General features: G+C 38.3%; 1 protein-coding gene across 1 annotated transcript in view; it reads left to right on the forward strand.

The window, feature by feature from the left end:
• The window catches only part of ANXA10 (annexin A10), a 114,448-nt gene that overhangs the window by 47,675 nt on the left and 46,028 nt on the right, over window positions 1–20,745 (forward strand). The window contains exon 5 of the mRNA XM_064584037.1: window positions 12,210–12,304. Within this exon, the coding sequence (XP_064440107.1) occupies window positions 12,210–12,304 (95 nt within the window). The remainder of the gene's footprint in view (window positions 1–12,209; window positions 12,305–20,745) is intronic.

Here is a 20,745-nt window from a genome sequence, read left to right on the forward strand (position 1 = left end):
TAGAGTGGACGTTCTTGCTTTGTTCCTTATCTTTGTCCCCATTAAGTATGTGTTCCCTATAGGTTCTGCTGAGAGTTTTCATCTTAAACAGGTGTTAGATTTTGTCAAAGGCTTTTTCTTCATTTGTGATACAGTCAACAGTTTCTATTCTTTATTCTATTGATGTAATAAATTATGTTAATTGATTTTCAAATGTTGAGATAAGACTTGCATACCTGAAAGAAACACCACTTGGTCATAATGCACAATTCTTTTTGTACAATATTGAATTCAATTTGCCAATTTTTTTTGAAGAATTTTTACATCTGTGTTCATGACAGATATTGGTCTGTAGTTTTCCTCTCTTGTAATGCTTTCTCTGGTTTTGGTAGTAGGGTAATGCTGACCTCATAGGATGATTTAGGAAGTATTCCCTCTGCTTATATCTTCCGGAAGAGACCATAAACAAACAAAAGAATCATATAATTTTATTCTTTAAAAGTTTGGTAGAGTTCACCAGTGAACCCATCAGGGCCAGGTGCTTTCTGTCTTGACAAGTTATTTAATATGTGTTTAACTTCTTTAATAGATATAGGCCTATTCATACCATCTACTTCTCTTTGTGTAAGTTTGGGTAGATCGTGTCTTTGAAGAAATTGATGCATTTCATCTACAGTATCAAATTTATGCGCACAGAGTTGTTCTTAGTATTCCTTTCTTATCCTTTTCATATCCATAGTATCTGTAGTAATGTACCCTCTTTCATTTCTGATATCAGTAATTGTATCTTCTCTCTCTTTTTTCTTAGTTAACCTGGCTAGGGGCTTATCAATTTTATTGATTTTTTCAAAGAATGAGCTTTCAGGTTAATTGATTTTCTCTAGCAATTTCCCGTTTTCAATTGAATTTATTTCTACTCTAATTTTCATTGTTTATTTGCTTTGGCTTACTTTAGACTTAATTCATTCTTTTATTCAATTTCCTAAGGTGGAAGTTTATATTCGTGATTTTAGGTATTTATTTCCCACATATTTATTCAAGGCCATAAATTTTCCTCTAAGCATTTCATTTCCTGCATCTCACAAATTTTAATAGTTTATATTTTCATTTTCATTTAGTTTGAATTTTTTAAATTCTCTTGAGTCTTTTTTGTGTTATTTGCAAGTGTGTTGTTTAATCTCCAAGAATTTTAGGTTTTCCATCTATCTTTCTGTTATTGATTTCTGGTTTAATGCCACTGTGGTCTGAGAGCTTATTTTGTATGGTTTCTATTATTTTAAACTGATTAAGGTATATTTTATGTAGTCTATCTTAGTATTACGTGTGAGCTTGAGAACAACAACAATCTGTTGTTGTTGGATGAAGTATTCTATAGATATCAATTATATCAAATTGATTGATGATGTTATTGATTTCAAACATGTGCTTTTAAGTTTTCTGCCTGCTGGATCTGTCCATTTATGATAAAGAGGTCCTAAACTACTGATAAAATAGTGGATTCATCTGTTTCTTCTAGCAGTTCTATCAGTTTTTGCCTCATGTATTTTGATGCTCTTTTATTGGGCTCACACATATGAAGATTTATAATATCATCTTGGAGAAGTGGCCCCTTTATCATTATGTAATGGTTCTTTTTATCCCTGATAATTTTCCTTCTTCTGAAGTTTTTTGTGTTAAAATTAATATAGCTACTCCAGCTTTTTTTTTCCAATATGTTAGCATAGTATATCTTCCTCTACTCCATTATAATCTATCTCTTGTGGACCACTCAGTGCTATTTAGATATAATTTGAAATTTTAGTAATAATTATTTTCTTGCTTAGTAGACCACTTTTACCTATTTGACCATATAATCAATGTTTATTATTCACAGATTCCACATATGCTAATTTGTCTACTCGTAAAATTCATTCATAACACCAAAATCAACATTTGCAGTACTTTCATGGTCATTAACAGGCATATGCAGAGAGGTGTAAACTTTGAGTCATCAGAGTGCATATTCCAGCTGAGATTAGACAAGATGATGCTTTCCCTTCTTGTTTCAGCTCTTACACTATTAACAAGTGTCCTTTTTGTGGCTTATTTAATGCTACAATTTTTTTGTATCTTTATGCTTTTTGTTGGTGATTGTGTTCTTTAAAATGCCCCGCAAATGTTGTGATGAATGTTCCCAAGCACAAGAAGAAATATTACAGAGAAAATATCTGCATCAATAAGCTTCATTCAGACATGAGTTCTAATGCTGCTGGCCATGAGATTAATGTTAATAAATCACTAATATAGCGCATCCAGAAAAAAAAGATAAAATTCACTGTCTATGCATGAAGCTGCCCAGAAAAATGTTAAAGTAAAATCTGTTCTAAGTTATAAAGCTATGGAAAAGCAGCTAAATTTGTGAGTTCATGAGAAAAAAGCTAATAATATAAAAAGTGTAGTGATCAGCTTTCTCTTGAAAGTAGTGAGAGATGCCTTGCATGTTTCAAAAGGTGATACGGGGGGGGAGGAGCAAGATGATGGGGGAGTAGGAGACCTAAATTTCATCTGGTCCCAGGAATTCAGCTAGATAGTTATCAAACCATTCAGAACACCTACGAACACAACAGGAGATCGTAGAAAAGAATAGCAGCAACCCTCTGAACAGAAAAGCGACCACTTTCTGGAAGGTAGGACGTGCGGAGAAGTGAATCTGAGGCAATATTCGGGAAGATAGACGGCGGGGGAGGGGGCCTCCGTCAGCCGCTACGGACAAGTGATAGAGCAGTGGAGCACAAAATCAGAACTTTTAGAAGTCTGCTCCGCTGAGGGACGTCGCTCCAATGGCTAAGCGGGGGGTGGAACCCTCACTGGGACAGTGTGGTCTCAGGACCCTCGGGGTCACAGAAAGACCAGGGGTGCCTGAGTGCGACAGAGCTCCCAGGTATTGGGGCAAGGAAGCTGGCTGCAAAGACAGAGCAGAGGAGTGGGCTCTCAGCTTGGGGTTATCATAAACAGTGATCCACGGCACAGTCAGGCCACTGCTCTTCCAGCAGAGACCCAAGAAGCTGCAGATCCAGGGAGATTCCCCTTCCTCCCCCGGGAAGAGCGGTGCAAGAGTGCACCGCAGGAATCTGCTGGTTTTGGAGACTCCACACAGGGTCATGAGCCAGAGATAGGAACGCTCGGTCACAATCCAGGTGAACACGGAGTGTGGCCGTGGACCGGGGAGACAGGAGTGATTGACTGCTTTTTTCTGGGGGCACACTGAGGAGCAGGGCCCTGAGTTCTCGGCTCCTCCAGAGTGGAGATTGGGAGGTGGCCATTTTCACTCTCATCCCCAAAGATGTACGGAAAGCTTGCAGGAAACAAAAGCTCCGGAGAGCAAACCCGAGCAGATTACTTAGCCCGGACCGGCAAGAGCGGGGCAATTCCCCCTCTGGCAAAGACATTTGAGAACCACAGCGACAGGCCCCTCCACCAGAAGATCAGCAAGCATAGCCAGCCAAGACCAAGTTTGCCGATCAATGAGAATGACAAAACTCCAGGACTAGGGGAATATAGCACATAGAATTCATGGCTTCTTTCCCCCCCTGATTCTTTAGTCTTTCAAAGTTAATATTTTTAATTTTCTTTTTTTTCTTTTTCTATTTCTTTTTTAAATTTTTCTTTTCCCTTTTTCAACCAACATCTTATCACTCCCTTTTTTAAAAATCTTTTTTATTTTTCGTTTTTAGAGTCATATTCTATCCCTTCATAGTAGTTAACCTTATTTTTGGTATATATATAAGTTGCTCTCTCTTTAAAATATGGGATACATTTTCTTCAAACAGACCAAAATATACCCTAAATCTCTAGTGTATGGCTTTGTTCTAGTCTCCTGCCTGATCACATTCTCTCCCTTTTTTTTTTCTCTTCTTTCTTTTTTCAACCAACTTCTTATCTTATCAATTCCTTTTATAAAATCTTTTATAAATTTCATCTTTACAGTCACATTCCATCCCTTCATCATATTTACCCTTATTTTTGTATATATATAAGTTTTTCTTTCTTTAAAATTTTGGGAGACACTTTCTTCTAACAGACCAAAATACAATCAAAATCTAGTGTGTGGCACTGATCTATTCACCAGCCTGATCATATTTGATCATATTCTTTATTTTTTTATCTTTTTCTTTTTCATTTTTTTCTTTCTTTTTTCTTTCTTTCCCTTTCTTTTCCCCCATTTCAAGTCTCTTCTGATTTGTTTAGTGTATATTTTTCTGGGGTCCTTTATACCCTGTTAGCATTTTGTTCTCTCATTCATCTATTCTCCTCTGGACAAAATGACAAGATGGAGAAAATTACCTCAAAAAAAAAAGAACAAGAGGCAATATCGACTGCCACGGAACTAACCAATACACCTTAGTAAGATGTCGGAACTAGAGTTCAGAATGACGATTATAAAGATACAAGCTGGGTTTGAAAAAAGCATGGAAGACACTAGAGAAACCCTTTCTGGAAAATAAATGAAATAAAATCTAACCAAGTCAAAATCAAAAAGGCTATTAATGAGGTGCAATCAAAAATGGAGGCTCTAACTGCTAGGATAAATGAAGTAGGAAAGAATTAGTGATATAGAAGACCAAATGATGGAAAATAACAAGCTGAGAAAAAGAGAGATAAACAACTCCTGGATCATGAAGGCAGAATTCAGGAGATAAGTGATACCATAAGATGAAACAATATTAGAATAATTGGGATCCCAGAAGAAGAAGAAAGAGAGAGAGGGGAAGAAGGTATATTAGAGCAAATTATAGCAGAGAACTTCCCTAATTTGGAGAAGGAAACAGGCATCAAAATCCAAGAGGCACAGAGAAGCCCCCTCAAAATCAATAACATCTACCCTGACATCTATGGGTAAAACTTACCAGTCTCAGAGACTAAGAGAAAATCCTGAAAGCAATCGGGACAAGAGATCTGTAACCTACAATGGTAGAAACATTAAATTGGCAACAGACCTATCCACAGAGACCTGGCAGGCCAGAAAGGACTAGCATGATATATTCAGAGCACTAAATGAGAAAAATATGCAGCCAAAAATACTATATCCAGCTAGGCTGTCATTGAAAAAGTTTCCAGGACAAACAAAAACTAAAGGAATTTGCAAACACGAAAACAGCTCTACAAGAAATATTGAAAGGGGTACTCTAAGCAAAGAGAGAGCCTATAAGTAATATAGACCAGAAAGGAACAGACAATATACAGTAACAGTCACCTTACAGGCAATATAATGGCACTAAATTCATATCTTTCAATAGGTACCCTGAATGTAAATGGGCTAAGTGCCCCAATCAAAAGACACAAGGTATCAGATTGGATGAAAAACAAGACCCATCAATACGCTGTCTGCAAGAGACTCATTTTAGACCCAAAGACACCTCCAGATTGAAAGTGAGGGGGTGGAAAACTATTTACCATGCTAATTGACACCAAAAGAAAGCTGGGGTGGCAATCCCTATATCAGACAAATTAGATTTTAAACCAAAGACTATAATAAAAGATGAGGAAGGACACTATATCCTACTTAAAGGATCTATCCAACAAGAAGATTTAACAATTGTAAATATCGATTCCCCTAACACGGGAGCAGCCAATTATATAAGGCAATTAATAACAAAAGCAAAGAAACATATTGACAACAATACAATAATAGTAGGGGACTTTAACACCCCCTCACTGAAATGGGCAGATCATCTAAGCAAAAGATCAACAAGGAAATAAAGGCTTTAAATGACACACTGGATCAAACAGACTTCACAGATATATTCAGAACAGTTCATCCCAAAGCAACAGAATACACATTCTTCTCTAGTGCCCATGGAACATTCTCCAGAATAGATCACATCCTAGGTCACAAATCAGGTCTCAACCAGTACCAAAAGATTGGGATCATTCCCTGCTTATTTTCAGACCACAATGCTTTGAAACTAGAACTCAATCACAGGAAGAAAGTTGGAAAGAACTCAAATACATGGAGGCCAAAGAGCATCCTATTAAAGAATGAATTGGTCAACCAGGAAATTAAAGAAGAATTTAAAAAATTCACGGAAACTAATGAAAATGAAAACACAACTGTTCAAAATCTTTGGGATGCAGCAAAGGTAGTCCTAAGAGGAAAGTGTATAGCAATACAAGGCTTTCCCAAGAAATAAGAAAGGTCTCAAATACACAACCTAACCCTACACCTAAAGGAGCTGGAGAAAGAACAGCAAATAAAGCCTAAACCCAGCAGGAGAAGAGAACTAATAAAGATCAGAGCAGAAATCAATGAAATAGAAACCAAAAGAACAGTAGAACAGATCAACAAAGCTAGGAGCTGGTTCTTTGAAAGAATTAATAAGATTGATAAACCCCTGGCCAGACTTATCAAAAAGAAAAAAAACCCAAATAAATAAAATCATGAATGAAAGAGGAGAGATCACAACCAACACCAAAGAAATACAAACAATTATAAAAACATATTACGAACAACTATATGCAGGCAAATTAGATAATCTAGAAGAAACGGATGCATTCCTAGAGATGTATAAACTACCAAGACTGAAACTGGAAGAAATAGAAAATATGAGCAGACCCATACCACTAAGGAAATTGAAGCAGTCATCAAAAATCTCCCAAAAAACAAAAGCCCAGGGCCAGATGGCTTCCCAGGGGAATTCTACCAAACATTTAAAGAAGAATTAATACCTATACTTCTGAAACTGTTCCAAAAAATAGAAATGGAAGGAAAATTTCCGAACTCATTTTATGAGGCCACCATTACCTTGATCCCAAAACCAGACAAAGACCCCATCAAAAAGGAGAATTACAGACCAATATCCCTGATGAACATGGATGCAAAAATTCTCACAAAACTACTAGCCAATAGGATCCAACAGTACATTAAAAGGATTATTCACCATGACCAAGTGGGATTTATCACTGGGCTGCAAGCTTGGTTCAACATCCACAAATCAATCAATGTGATACAATATATTAATAAAAGAACAAGAATCATATGATCCTCTCAATAGATGCAGAAAAAGCACTTGACAAAGTACAGCATCCCTTCTTGATCAAAACTCTACAGAGTATAGGGATAGAGGGGACATACCTCAATCTCATAAAAGCCATCTATGAAAAATCCACAGCGAATATCATTCTCAATGGGGAAAAACTGAGAGCTTTCCCCCTAAGGTCAGGAACACGGCAGGGATGTCCACTATCACCACTGCTATTCAACATAGTATTAGAAGTCCTAGCCACAGCAATCAGACAACAAAAAGAAATCAAAGGCATCCGAATCAGCAAAGAAGAAGTCAAACTCACTCTTTGCAGACGATATGACACTTTATGTGGAAAATCCAAAAGACTCCACCCCAAAACTGCTAAAACTCATACAGGAATTCAGTAAAGTGGCAGGATATAAAAATAATGCACAGAAATCAGTGGCATTTCTATACACCAACAACGAAACAGAAGAAAGAGAAATTAAGGAGTTGATCCCATTTACAATTGCACCCAAAACCATAAGATATCTAGGAATAAATCTAACCAAAAAGGCAAAGGATCTGTATTCAGAAAACTATAAAATACTCATGAAAGAAATTGAGGAAGACACAAAGAAATGGAAAAGCTTTTCATGCTCATGGATTGGAGGAACAAACACTGTGAGGATGTCTATGCTACCTAGAGAAATCTACACATTTAATGCAATCCCTATCCAAATACCATCCACTTTTTTTCAAAGAAATGGAACAAATAATACTAAAATTTATATGGAACCAGAAAAGACCCCAAATAGCCACAGGAATGTTGAAAAAGAAAAGCAAAGCTGGTGGCATCACAATTCCAGACTTCAAGCTCTATTACAAAGCTGTCATCATCAAGACAGCATGGTACTGGCACAAAAACAGACACATAGATCAGTGGAACAGAATAGAGAGCCCAGAAATGGACCCTCAACTCTATGGTCAACTAATCTTTGACAAAGCCGGAAAGAATGTCCACTGAAAAAAAGACAGTCTCTTCAACAAATGGTGTTGGGAAAATTAGACAGCCACATGCAGAAGAATGAAACTGGACCATTTCCTGACACCACACACAAAAATAGACTCAAAATGGTTGAAAGACCTCAATGTGAGACAGGAGTCCATCAAAATCCTAGAGGAGAACACAGTCAGCAACCTCTTTGACCTCAGCCGCAGCAACTTCTTCCTAGAAATATCGCCAAAGGCAAGGGAAGCAAGGGCAAAAATGAACTATTGGTACTTCATCCAGATAAAAAGCTTTTGCACAGCAAAAGAAACAGTCAACAAAACCAAAAGGCAATCGACAGAATGGGAGAAGATATTTGCAAATGACATATCAGATAAAGGGCTAGTATCCAAAATCTATAAAGAACTCATCAAACTCAACACCCAAAGAACTACTAATCTAATCAAGAAATGGGCAGAAGACATGAACAGACATTTTTCCAAAGAAGACATCCAAATGGCCAACAGACACATGAAAAAATGCTCAACATCGCTTGGCATCAGAGAAATCCAAATCAAAACCTCCATGGGATACCACCTCACACCAGTCAGAATGGCTAGAATTAACCAGTCAGGAATGACAGATGTTGGCGGGGATGCGGAGAAAGGGGAACCCTCCTACACTGTTGGTGGGAATGCAAGTTGGTACAGCCACTTTGGAAAACAGTATGGAGGTTCCTCAAAAAGTTGAAAATGGAGCTACCATACAACCCAGCAATTGCACTACTGGGTATTTACCCCGAAGATACAAATATAGTGACCCAAAAGGGTACGTGCACCCCAATGTTTATAGCGGCAATGTTTACAATAGCCAAACTATGGAAAGAGCCAAGGTGTCCAGCAACAGATGAATAGATAAAGAAGATGTGGTATATATACACAATGGAATATTATGCAGCCATCAAAAAAAAAAAAACACACGAAATCTTGCCATTTGGAAAGACATAGATGGAACTAGAGGGTATTATGCTAAGTGAAATAAATCAATCAGAGAAAAACATGTATCATATGATCTCATTGATATGAGGAATTCTTAATCTCAGGAAACAAACTGAGGGTTGCTGGAGTGGTGCGGGGTGGGAGGCATGGGGTAACTGGGTGATAGACATTGGGCAGGGTATGGGCTATGGTGAGCTCTGTGAATTGTGTAAGACTGTTGAATCACAGATCTGTACCTCTGAAACAAATAATACGTTATATGTTTAAAAAAAAAAGATAGGAAGGGAAAAATGAAGGGGGGTTTCAGAGGGCGAGACAAACCATGAGAGACTACAGACTCTGAGAAACAAACTGAGGGTTCTAGAGGGGAAGGGGGTGGGGGGATGGGTTAGCCTGGTGATGGGTATTAAAGAGGGCACATATTGAATGGAGCACTGGGTGTTATACGCAAACAATGAATCATGGAACACTACATCAAAAACTAATGATGTAATGTATGGTGATTAACATAAAATAAAATAAAATTTTTTTTAAAAAGTGATACAGCCTAAAAACTGTTAAACTTTCAGGTGAACAAGTTCTGTAGATCAGTAGGCTATAGAAGAATACCTCCTTAAGATATTCTTTAAAATCACCTCCTAAATTTTATACAGGAAAGCATATGAGAAAAAAAGGATTTCAATGCTGATGAGACAGGCTTATTTTTTTAAGGACATTGGCAAACAAACATATATGTTGTAAATGGCATTTCTGTTGACAAAAATATTGTGATCAGAGGTTGTAGAAATCTGTATTTCCCCTCAGAGCAATAGTTCAGCATCTATTAATTCAGTGTTCATAACAACTTTGTAGAAAACTACCACAAATAACAAGAATCACTGTGTATCATAGAAGCCTATAAAATTGCCATGGTTTGTTATGCCAGGCTTTTAGTTAAGCCAGAAATAAAAGAATTACCTAGAAATTCTTGTCAGAATGCAATAGAATAAGAAAAACTTAAAATGACCGTAAAGGAGAAATCAAACATTTTATTATGCGCAGAGTATATTGTTTGTATCTCAAAATCTAAGCTAATCAATGAAAAAGTTATTAAAAATAATGAGAGTTCAGTAATTTTTTTGAATACAAGGTAATTTTATGTTTATAAAATTCAATGTCACTTATTTAATTAAGCAATTATGTGTTAGGAAACAAAATAAAAATAAAGTAACTTTAATGTCAATATAAATGCAAATATGAGTATTTTTTAACAAAATAAAGTCTCTTGCCATTTATAAAAACTCCACAAACCTTTACTAAATCTTTTAGAAAAGAAAAACTGAAATAATTCAGCAGATATAGTGACAAAAAGACAACTTTTCAAAATGGATTCCTAAATTTACAGTTATTTAATTAAAAACTTTTAATAAAGTTTGGAGATTCATATAAAATTAATCTGAAATATCCTGGTAGAATAAATGAGCAAGAATTGCTATGAACACTTTGAAAAATGGAGATTCAGTCAGAGAGGTAGGTTGTAGATAATCTCAACAGAACAACACAAAAAAACAGAAGAGTATAATAATAATATAAATATGAAGACAGTAAAAATAGCAATAGATATAACTGAAAAAATCTTCTCTTTATTATTAAAAATTTGTCCCCTTTGGAATTCCCATCATGCAGTTAACAGACTCCTACAGAACTCCTTAGTGTCCTTTGAGTCCAGGGCATTAACAAGCCAGCCCCAGGGCGATATGTTGCTCTATGCCTCTCACAAACCAGAAATTTCAGTGTTTGGAGCTGATTCTATGCCTCCCTCCTTCCGTTTTACACATCCTATCATTTCTCTCACCTGCATAAAACACCCTGCTCTTTCTTTTGTTTCACAGGGCATAGTTAATCTATGTAAATCCTAGTCACTAGCCCTCATTCACTAGATATTTCAGCACCTGACAGCTTTCCTAAGAACCAAGGGCATCCAGGATGACTTTAATTTCCAAAAAGATGATCTGCTTAACATCCTAGCCTTTCAATTCCTTTTTCTCCTTTTCTCCATTAAATATCTACTTTTGTCAAAGAAAATTTGTAACACAGAATTAAAGAGGCAAGGAAGACTTTATTCAAGACTATTGCAACAGAAATCAAGACTTTAGCAACAGAGGAAAGAACTCAATTCCTCTGAAACAAAGGGCAAGAGAGTTTTTAAGCACACAGGGGGAGGTGAGAGACTAGTTGAAAAGTACTGGAAACACTGGGAGTTGGGGGTGTTTGTCAATGCAATTAGGTCATCTGTTTTTGCTAATCAGTTCTTAAGAAAGTTAGGTTCCTATCTACCCACAGAGACTAGGAGATAGGGATTCTATCTTTCTTGATGATTATATTTCAAAGAGATGGCTCCCAATATTTTGGGAAAGACATTTCTGGACTGTAAAACTGGCAAGTGATTGGCAGATTTATATCTCAAAGGAGTAAAGAAGAATTTATAATACAAGTTTTCCAAAGTAAGTGCTCTCAGAAAAGGGGGATCAAGGCACACAGTCACAAAGAAACCTATCTAAATTTTAGTCAAGCTGAGGGAAATGTTCAGGCCTTTTTGGTCACTCTACTATGACTATAGTTAGAGCTAAATTTGTCTAAACTAGTTGTGCATTCAGGTGTTACAGCAGTGCAGTGAGTTGGCATATAAGGAAACAAAGGCCTCATACAGCCCAGAAACAACCTCAGTTCCAGGAGAAAGAGGCCATATTCCATGCCAACCATAAGAGGTTCACACAGTCCCTCAGAAGGTTACACAGCCCTTGCTCGTACTTTCATACTTTCCTTGTCCATTACTCTTCCTTCTTCTGGAGGTTTTGAACTGTAGCTGTTATTTTTGTCTTAATGTATGTTCATTATAAATTCTATCTCCTTAACTGTAAAATGAGAAAGATGTTGTACCCGTTTAAATACTAATCAGCTTGAAGGTCAAGGAAGCCTTTTTTGGTGGGTAGGAAAGGTGACTGAAGAAAGACCATATTTTTATTCTTCTGTATTTTTTCATTGGATCTTTTTAAAGGAAAATCTGTAGGCATACAGGCACCAAAATGAGAGATAGGAAGAACCTAGCCTTCATCAAGTGTTGCTCTGTGATTTCCAATTTTAGTTAAAATTGCAAACTGCTTTAAAGTACCATCAGGTACTTTATGCCTGCACCATAGTTTTTGATCCTTAGATAATGGCTTCTTCCAAACTACAGAATAGCAACTTTACTAATCTTCCAATATTATTCTTTTCCAGGCTGTGACAAAGACATGCTGATCAACATTCTAACTCAACGTTGTAATGCACAAAGGCTGATGATTGCGGAGGCATACCAGAGTGTGTATGGCCGGGTAGGGTCTCTTCATCTTGACCTGTTTCTAGGGCAAACTCCTGGGAAATCACAACCCTTTCAGAAAACAGATACTGTTATTCTTTTCAGTCTCACAGATTACAAAGATCTCAGACTCTACTGTATGTCAGAAACAGTTCCTATGCCTCTACCATGTTTCAAGGAATGTAAGAAAGATGTATCTATGTGTGAGGTATGTTCACACTTACAGTGACTCCATCAGTCCTCTCTCAAAAATCATTCAGCTCCATAAAATGAAAGTTCTGATAGTCTTACACTGCTAGTTGGTCCAATTAGGCTAAAATGTTACGCTGGAAACACCCCTGTGTCAAGCTTTAGGGAAGGCATAGAAAGGGCTAATGATCACTGGGTCAAAAAAATAAGATCTTTCCTGCAATTCTCCACAGGTCTTCACCTAACTCTCAACCAAAGTGAATTCTGACTAGCTTTTCTTCTCACAGCATGCAGTTGTAGAGACCATTAAAAAAGAATGGCAGTTAAAAATAGTTTAAGGCAATAAAACTATCCACAGTGCTTTAAAGTAATCACATTCTAATTTCAAAGCAAGTACCATTAAAGATTCCTTTCTTTTGTTATGCATTTAAACCACAGATTCAGAACAAAAACTCTTCAGGCCAAAGGGCCTGAAATGCAATTACTTTGTCAACTGAGCATTACTGATGAAACACTATCATAAAACTTTCTCTATAGAGTTAGCTCTTATAAATTCACTCCATCTCTAAACCTCAGTCTTTGAACAGCTATAATACATAAAATGAAGGATAGCTCTCTGTTGTAAAATAAATTAATAATCGAAGAAGCTACCACTACTAGTTATATTAGTTGAATTTAGCCATAAAAGGAAACCAGTTACGCTTTTTTTTTTCCAGGTAAAACTGCTATCGTAGCTTATATTCCTATGATACCAGTGCTAGTTTTCTTTTGAAAGAGAACATAAAAACTATAAAAGTTCTAGCATCACTAATCTAATATTGTTTTAATAGGCATATGTCATAAGAATGGTCATTTTTCAGTGTTTTTTTAACCCAAAGGTTTGCATACATCTTTGCATTTTATACATCAAGTTAATTTAGGTTGAAGGCATTACTTTACTATATTCTACAAAATTACACTAAAACAGATTAAAACATTAAGAAATGAGATACTCAAGGAATGTAAAATACATTGAACAATTTATACTCTCAAAGGTCTCAAAGTTTGTTAAACTCTACCTTCTGTTGAACAATCTGTATTGCATGGAAATCTTGGCTAACAACACAATCTCACCAGTGGAAGACAATGAGTCATGCTGGCCCCTTTCCTCCAAAATATCCTTGTCATACAGTCAGTTATCAAGCCTTGAAAATTATTTTTCCTCTCACATTTCTCTCTTCTTCTCTCACTTACGCAGTCTTGATTCATTTGGTACCCAGACTAATGTGAAACTTATAACTGGTACCTGCTACCTTCGTGCCTCCAACTCTGGTCTAGCCTCCACAGTGAAGCCAGAATGTTTCCAAATCTAGATTTCTGCCTCCCTCATTCCATCCCTGAATGTTTATCTTATTTCTGCCTCACAAATATCCACAGGTCCATGGAATAAACCAATACCTACCCAGGGCATACAAAGCCTTGCTTACCTTGTTTCTGTTCTCCGTTTTATTCCCTCTCCCCCTTCACACACCACTGACTGCAGCGAAACTGAACTAGTTGTACTTCTACAAATTAACTGTGCCTGCTCCCTTACCTGTAATCAGGGTGTTTTATCTATTTCAATGGCCTGACTCCCCCCCTCCACAAGCTGCACACCTGCCCATCGTCCCAGACACCGCACACTTCCTCACACCACTAACCCTAAACAGAGTGGAATGGACTCGTGCTGCTACTGCATTCTTTACAAAATTTCCCCCCGCCCCCGCCCCAGTACCTAATGACACATTAGTGAGCTTGTTTATATGTGTTTCCCTTTACCCAAGTCTAAATCCTCAAAAGTTGGAATGCATTTCATCCAGAAAGTTTAGCACAAGTGTCTATTTAACATGCCAAGATTGCTTAATTATGTTTATTGAAAGAGTGGGAAGGCATAGTTTTGGCTGCTCTTATAAACCTTTTCTGCCTGTCACACTCACCCTCTGCCCTGGGCTAGGTGCTTCCTGCTGGGGTCCCAGAATTCCCTGGACATACTGCTACCATGGCCTTGACACACTGGGTTGTGTTGGTTTACTTTTTTCTCTTGATGACTAGACTGTAATCCCCTAGAAAATCAGGGACCAGGTTATTTGCTACTATCCCTCCAGAGCTCAGCCCAGGCTCTAACATAGAAGATGAATTTCATTTACAGAATAAGGGAATCTAAGAAATTATATTTTGCTTATTTACATTTTTGTTTAAAAAAAAGGAGGGGCTATCCCTGTGTTATCCACTTTATACTTTTGTTATCTTCTGCTATCTTTCCCTTGCTGTGGTGAGAGTTTATAGATTTCCTGTATGTTAGTCTTTGATATTTTTATTTTTTATTAATATGGATAATTAAGATTTGACAGAATTATTTTTTTAGCTGCTGAGCAAAGTGCAAGTCTAAGCATGCTTCATAAATACTTATTACTTGATATTTTACATTAGTGAAGAGCCGCTGAATTTCATCAACCACTTTTCTTCACCCAAAGCACACTAATCCCTACTCTCAAATGAAAAGCCTTTTGGAATGCCTCTGACAGACATATTTATCAACATAATTTTTTTAAAGATTTTATTTATTTATTTGACGGAGAGACATAGTGAGAGCAGAAACACAAGCAGGGGGAGTGGGAGAGGGAGAAGCAGGCTTCCCACTGAGCAGGGAGCCCGATGCGGGGCTCGATCGCAGGACCCTGGGATCATGACCTGAGTCGAAGGCAGACGCTTAACGACTGAGCCACCCAGGCGCCCTTTTTTATTTACTTATTTATCAACATAATTAATGAGGTCACTCCTATCTTCCACACCAAAGTAAGTACTAGGCTATAGCCAGGCAGTGAAACCAAGGGAACAATAAAACACCTCTGGGGCTAGGCAGAGAAACTATACATAGCTGATAAGTTTAGCAATTAGACAGGGATTCCTGAATGGGGTTCAAATTCAACCTTGCAGTAATTTATTCTCTCAATGTTCATCTGAAACAGGGATAATCAGCTCTGAAATATCCTGGCATCTGGAATTCATTAAAATTGTGGTGTTGGTTATATAATTTAGTGCAGAGGCTAAGTTGCCCTGAGTCACACAAAGTTAGAACTTAAACCAAGGTTATCTGGCTCTAAATCGTGTCTTTCAAAGTTTCTCAATAACACCTGCTGTTTTCAACTGAATAAATACCAGATTTAACAAGAGCAGATATCTATACCGTTAACTCCCTCATATTCTTCAAGGCTTTGCTCAATGTCCACTACTCAAGAGGGCCTAATCTGATTGCCCTTTTTAAAACTGGCACCTACCCCAAAGCCTATGCCAGCACCCCAGATCCCTTCCACCTGTTGTTTTGGGTTTTTTTCTATAACACTCACTGCCTTCTAATATTCTACATAATTTATTTACATATAATTATTATTTATTGTTTGCCACCTCTCCCTAATATAAGCCCCACAAGGAGAGGAATCTTTGTTTGGTTCACTAATGTGTCCAAAGCACTTATGACAGTGGCACATAGCTGGTATTGCAGACTCAACAGCAGCCCCTCAAAATTTAAATGCTGAAGCCCTAATCTCCCAAAGTAACTGTGTTTAAAGATAGGGCATTTTGGGTGCCTGGGTGGCTCAGTTGGTTAAGCGACGGCCTTCGGCTCAGGTCATGATCCTGGAGTCCCTGGATCGAGTCCCACATCGGGCTCCCTGCTCGGCAGGGAGTCTGCTTCTCCCTCTGACCCTCCCGACCCTCCCCCCTTTCATGCTCTCTCTCTCTCTCAGTCTCTCTCTCAAATAAATAAATAAAATCTTTAAAAAAAACATAAATAAAAATAAAAATAAATAAATAAATAAAATAAAATAAAATAAAATAAAATAAAAATATAGGGCATTTAAGGAGATGATTAAGGTTAAATGAGGTCATAAGGGGGGGGTGGCTAATTCTATAGGACTGCTGTTCTTAAAAGAAGAGACAGAGATACCAGCAGTGCATGCACAAAGGAAAGATCATGTGAGGACACGACAAGAAGGCAGTCATATGTAAGCCAAAAAAAGATGCCTCACTAGAAACCAGCCCTACCAGTACGTTGATCTGGGACTCCCAGACTTCAGACTGTAAGAAAATAAATTTCTTTGGTTTAAACCACCCACTTATGGTTAGCTGTTAGGGCAACCTGAGCAGACTAATGCAATTGATACTCAATAGAGTGATGTGGGGAGAAGTTTAGATGACAGAAGAGTAGGGGTATTCTAAGCTTGCCTCATCCCTCAAACACAGCTAGTTAAATATCAAATCATCTTGAACACCCAAGAAATTTATCTGAGGACTGAGAGATCAAAACTGCACAACTAGAGATAGAAAATCAGCCACATTGTGGAAGACAGGAGCTGTGGAGAGTTGATTTGGGGAGGAAAGAATCACAGGTGCTATGAAGGGGAAGGAACCCTGATCACAGAGAAGCGAGAGAGAGAGAGAGAGAAAGAGAGAGAGAAAGCACACACACGGGATTGCACAAGAAAAATTCTTCCCCAAAACCACTGACCGGAAAAAGGAGAGGGACTGTCTACCACAAGATTTTATAAAGAGTGGAGCACAAAGTCTGAAGTTTTGGTGGTCCACACCATCGCCAGGGTCATGCCTGATGGGCTTGGCAATGCTCCGGTGGGAGAGGAAGGTGGAAATCTGGGAGTGGGCAGCATGGTCAGAGGATACCCTGGGCCACACAGGGAGAAACATTTCCCCTGCTTGGAGTGCATTTGGGAATGGTAGCACAGCCTCTCTAGGGACAAAAATACTGGTGGTGCCAACATGCTGCCCTGTTCCCTAGCATAGGAACAAAAAGACCGGCTGGGGACAGCAAACCTTGGTGCCGGCTTTTTGGCCGCACTTTACCATAAACTTAGAATGGTTGAGGGGCGCCTGGGTGGCTCAGTTGGTTAAGCATCTGCCTTTGGCTCAGGTCATGATCCCAGGGTCCCGGGATTGAGCCCCACTTCAGGCTCACTGCTCACTGGGGAGTCTGTTTCTCCCTCTGCCCCTCCCACTCCCACTGGTGTTCTCTCTCTCTCTCTCAAATAAATAAATAAAATATTAAAAAAAAAAAAACTTTGAACAGTTGCATGGTCACACAACCAATTTCTGGGACAAACCAGCACCAGCTACAGTGCAGCAAGACCCTCCCCTATAGGATCAGCATGGATCCTTACCCCACAGATCTCTAAAATTTGGAGTTGTGAAACTCACTGTGTGCCTAAGATAAAACACAGAAGTATTGTGCCACTTGGCAAGTGGACAGCTCCGATGCAGGCAGGGATCTGACAGAAGCCAGGGACACAAGAGAGGTGCTTGTTTGTTCTTCTTGGAGGGCTTCCTGAAGAGCAGCAGATGCGAACTCCCTGCTCTGTGGACAAGAGAGAAAGAGACAGGCAACTTCATTTCCCACTATCTCCCCAGCACTGACTGACTTCAGTGAGCAAAACAGCATCACCCAATGGATGCTGGAGCCACTTACATCAGCCCCGCCCCCTCTGTGCCCTTCAGGTGTATCTCCATAGGGCAAGTCCACCTGAGAATCAGCACAACAGGCCCCAACCCCAAAAGAGTAGCACAAACCCCTTGTAAGCACCAAGTCTACTGATCATAGAGTGCTGCAAAACTTCAGCTTTAGGGGAAACAGGATCTAGCTTCCTTTTTTTTTTTTTTTTTTTTTTGATATAGCTTTTTAACAAGCAGACCAAAACACACCTAGGATCTAGCTTTTTTTTGGACCTCTTTATATAGCCATTACTCTCAGGAGCAGGTATACAACAGGCTTTCCTAACAATCACACACACACCCACACACACACACAGACAAAGTGACCCAGACAGAATGACAAGATGGAGGAATTCACCCCAAAAGAAAGAACAGGAAGTCATGGCCGGGGATTTAATCAATACAGATACAAGTAAGATGTCTGAACCAGAAATTAAAACAATAATTATAAGGATACTACCTGGGCTTGAAAAAAGCAAAAGAGACCCTAGATAATCCCTTATTGAAAAGATAAGAGAACTAAAAACTAGTCAGGCCAAAATAAAAAATGTTATAACCGAGGGGGTGCCTGAGTGGCTCAGTCGTTAAGCGTCTACCTTTGGCTCAGGTCATGATCCCAGGGTCCTGGGATTGAGCCCCGTGTCGGGCTCCCTGCTCTATGGGAAGCCTGCTTCTCCCTCTCCCACTCCCTCTGCTTGTGTTCCTTCTTTTGCTGTGTCTCTCTCTGTCAAATAAATAAATAAAATCTTCAAAAAAAAAATGTTATAACCGAGATGCAAAACTGAATGGATGTAATTATAAGGATGGACGAATCAGAGGAATGAATCAGTGATGAAGATTAAATTATGAAAAATAATGAAGCTGAAAAAAAGAGGAAAGAAAGGTAGTGGGTCACAAATCTAGACTTAGGGAACTCAGTGACTCTTTAAAGCACATTAACATTTATATTATAGGAGTCCCAGAAGAAGAAGAGAAAGAAAAAGGAGCATAAGGTTTATTTAAGCAAATTATAGCTGAAAATTTCCCTAATCTTGGGAAGGAAACAGACATTGAAATCCAAGAAGCATGGAGAACTCCCATTAAATTCAACAAAAGCCAGCCATCACCAAGACATATTACAGTCAAATTCACAAAATTCACAGACAAGGAAAGAATCCTGAAAGCAGCAAGGGAAAAAAAGCCCTTAACCTATAACAGAAGACAGACTAGGTTTGCAGCAGATCTGTCCACAGAAACTTAGCAGGCCAGAAGAGAGAGTATCATGATATATTCAATGTGCTGAATGGGAAAACTACACAGCCAAGAATACTTTATGCAGAAAGGCTATCATTCAGAATAGAGGGAGAGATAAAGAGTCTCCTAGACAAACAGAAACTAAAAGAGTTCATGACCACTAAACGAATCCTGCAAGAAATATTAAAGGAGACTCTTTGAGTGGGGGCGGAAAAAAGACCAAAGGAACAAAGACTAGAAAGGAACAGAGAACATCACCAGAAACACCAACTTTACAGTTAACACAATGGCACTACATTCATATCTTCCAATAATCACTCTGAATGTAAATGGACTAAATGCTCCAATCAAAAACATAGGGTATCAGAATGGATAAAAAAACATGACCCGGGGCGCCTGGGTGGCTCAGTCGTTAAGCGTCTGCCTTCGGCTCAGGTCATGATCCCAGGGTCCTGGGATCGAGCCCTGCATCGGGCTCCCTGCTCCGTGGGAGGCCTGCTTCTCCCTTTCCCACACCCCCTGCTTGTGTTCCCTCTCTCACTGTGTCTCTCTCTGTCAAATAAATAAAATCTTTAAGAAAAAAAAAAAAAAACACGACCCATCTATATGCTACCTAGAAGAGATTCATTTTAGCTTAAAGACATCTGCAGATTGAAAACGAGGGGATGGAGAACCATCTATCATGCTAATGGACAACAAAAGAAAGCCAGAGTAGCCATACTTATTTTGGACAAACTAGATTTTAAACCAAAGACTATAACAAGAGATGAAGAAGGACATTACATCATAATTAAGGGGTCTATCTATCAAGGAAATCTAACAATTGTGAATATTTATGCCCCCAACTTGGGAGCATCCAAATATATAAATCAATTTAATAACAAATATAAAGAAACTCATTGAAAACACTACGATAACATTAGCGGACTTTAACACCCCACTTACAGCAATGGACAGATCATCTAAGCAGAAAATCAACAAAGAAATATGGCTTTGGATAACATAGTGGACCAGATGAATTTAACAGATCTATTCAGAACATTTCATCCTAAAGCAGCAGAATACCCTTTTTTTTTTTTTTTTGAGTGCACATGGAACATTCTCCAGAACAGATCACATACTGGGTCACCAATCAGTCCTCAACAAGCCCTCAAAAAGATTGAGATCATACCATGCATATTTTCAGACCACAATGCTATGAAACTTGAAGTCAATCACAAGAAAAAATTTGAAAGGACCAGAAATACATGGAAATTAAAGAATATCCTACTGAAGAATGAATGGCCTAACCAGGAAATGAAAAAAGAAATTTAAAAATACATTGAAGCAAATGAAAATGAAAACACAACAGTCCAAAACCTTTGAGATACAGCAAAGGCAGTCTTAAGAGGGAAGTATATTGTAATACAGGCCTACTTCAATAAGCAAGAAAAGTCTCAAATATACAACCTGACCTTATCCCTTAAGGAGCTAGAAAAGGAACAGCAAATAAAGCCTAAAGCCAGCAGAAGAAAGGAA

Source organism: Mirounga angustirostris, unplaced genomic scaffold, assembly GCF_029215605.1.
Source record: "Mirounga angustirostris isolate CCGP_5_RB_7025 unplaced genomic scaffold, mMirAng1.0.hap1 SCAF_2, whole genome shotgun sequence".
NCBI lineage: Eukaryota > Metazoa > Chordata > Mammalia > Carnivora > Phocidae > Mirounga > Mirounga angustirostris.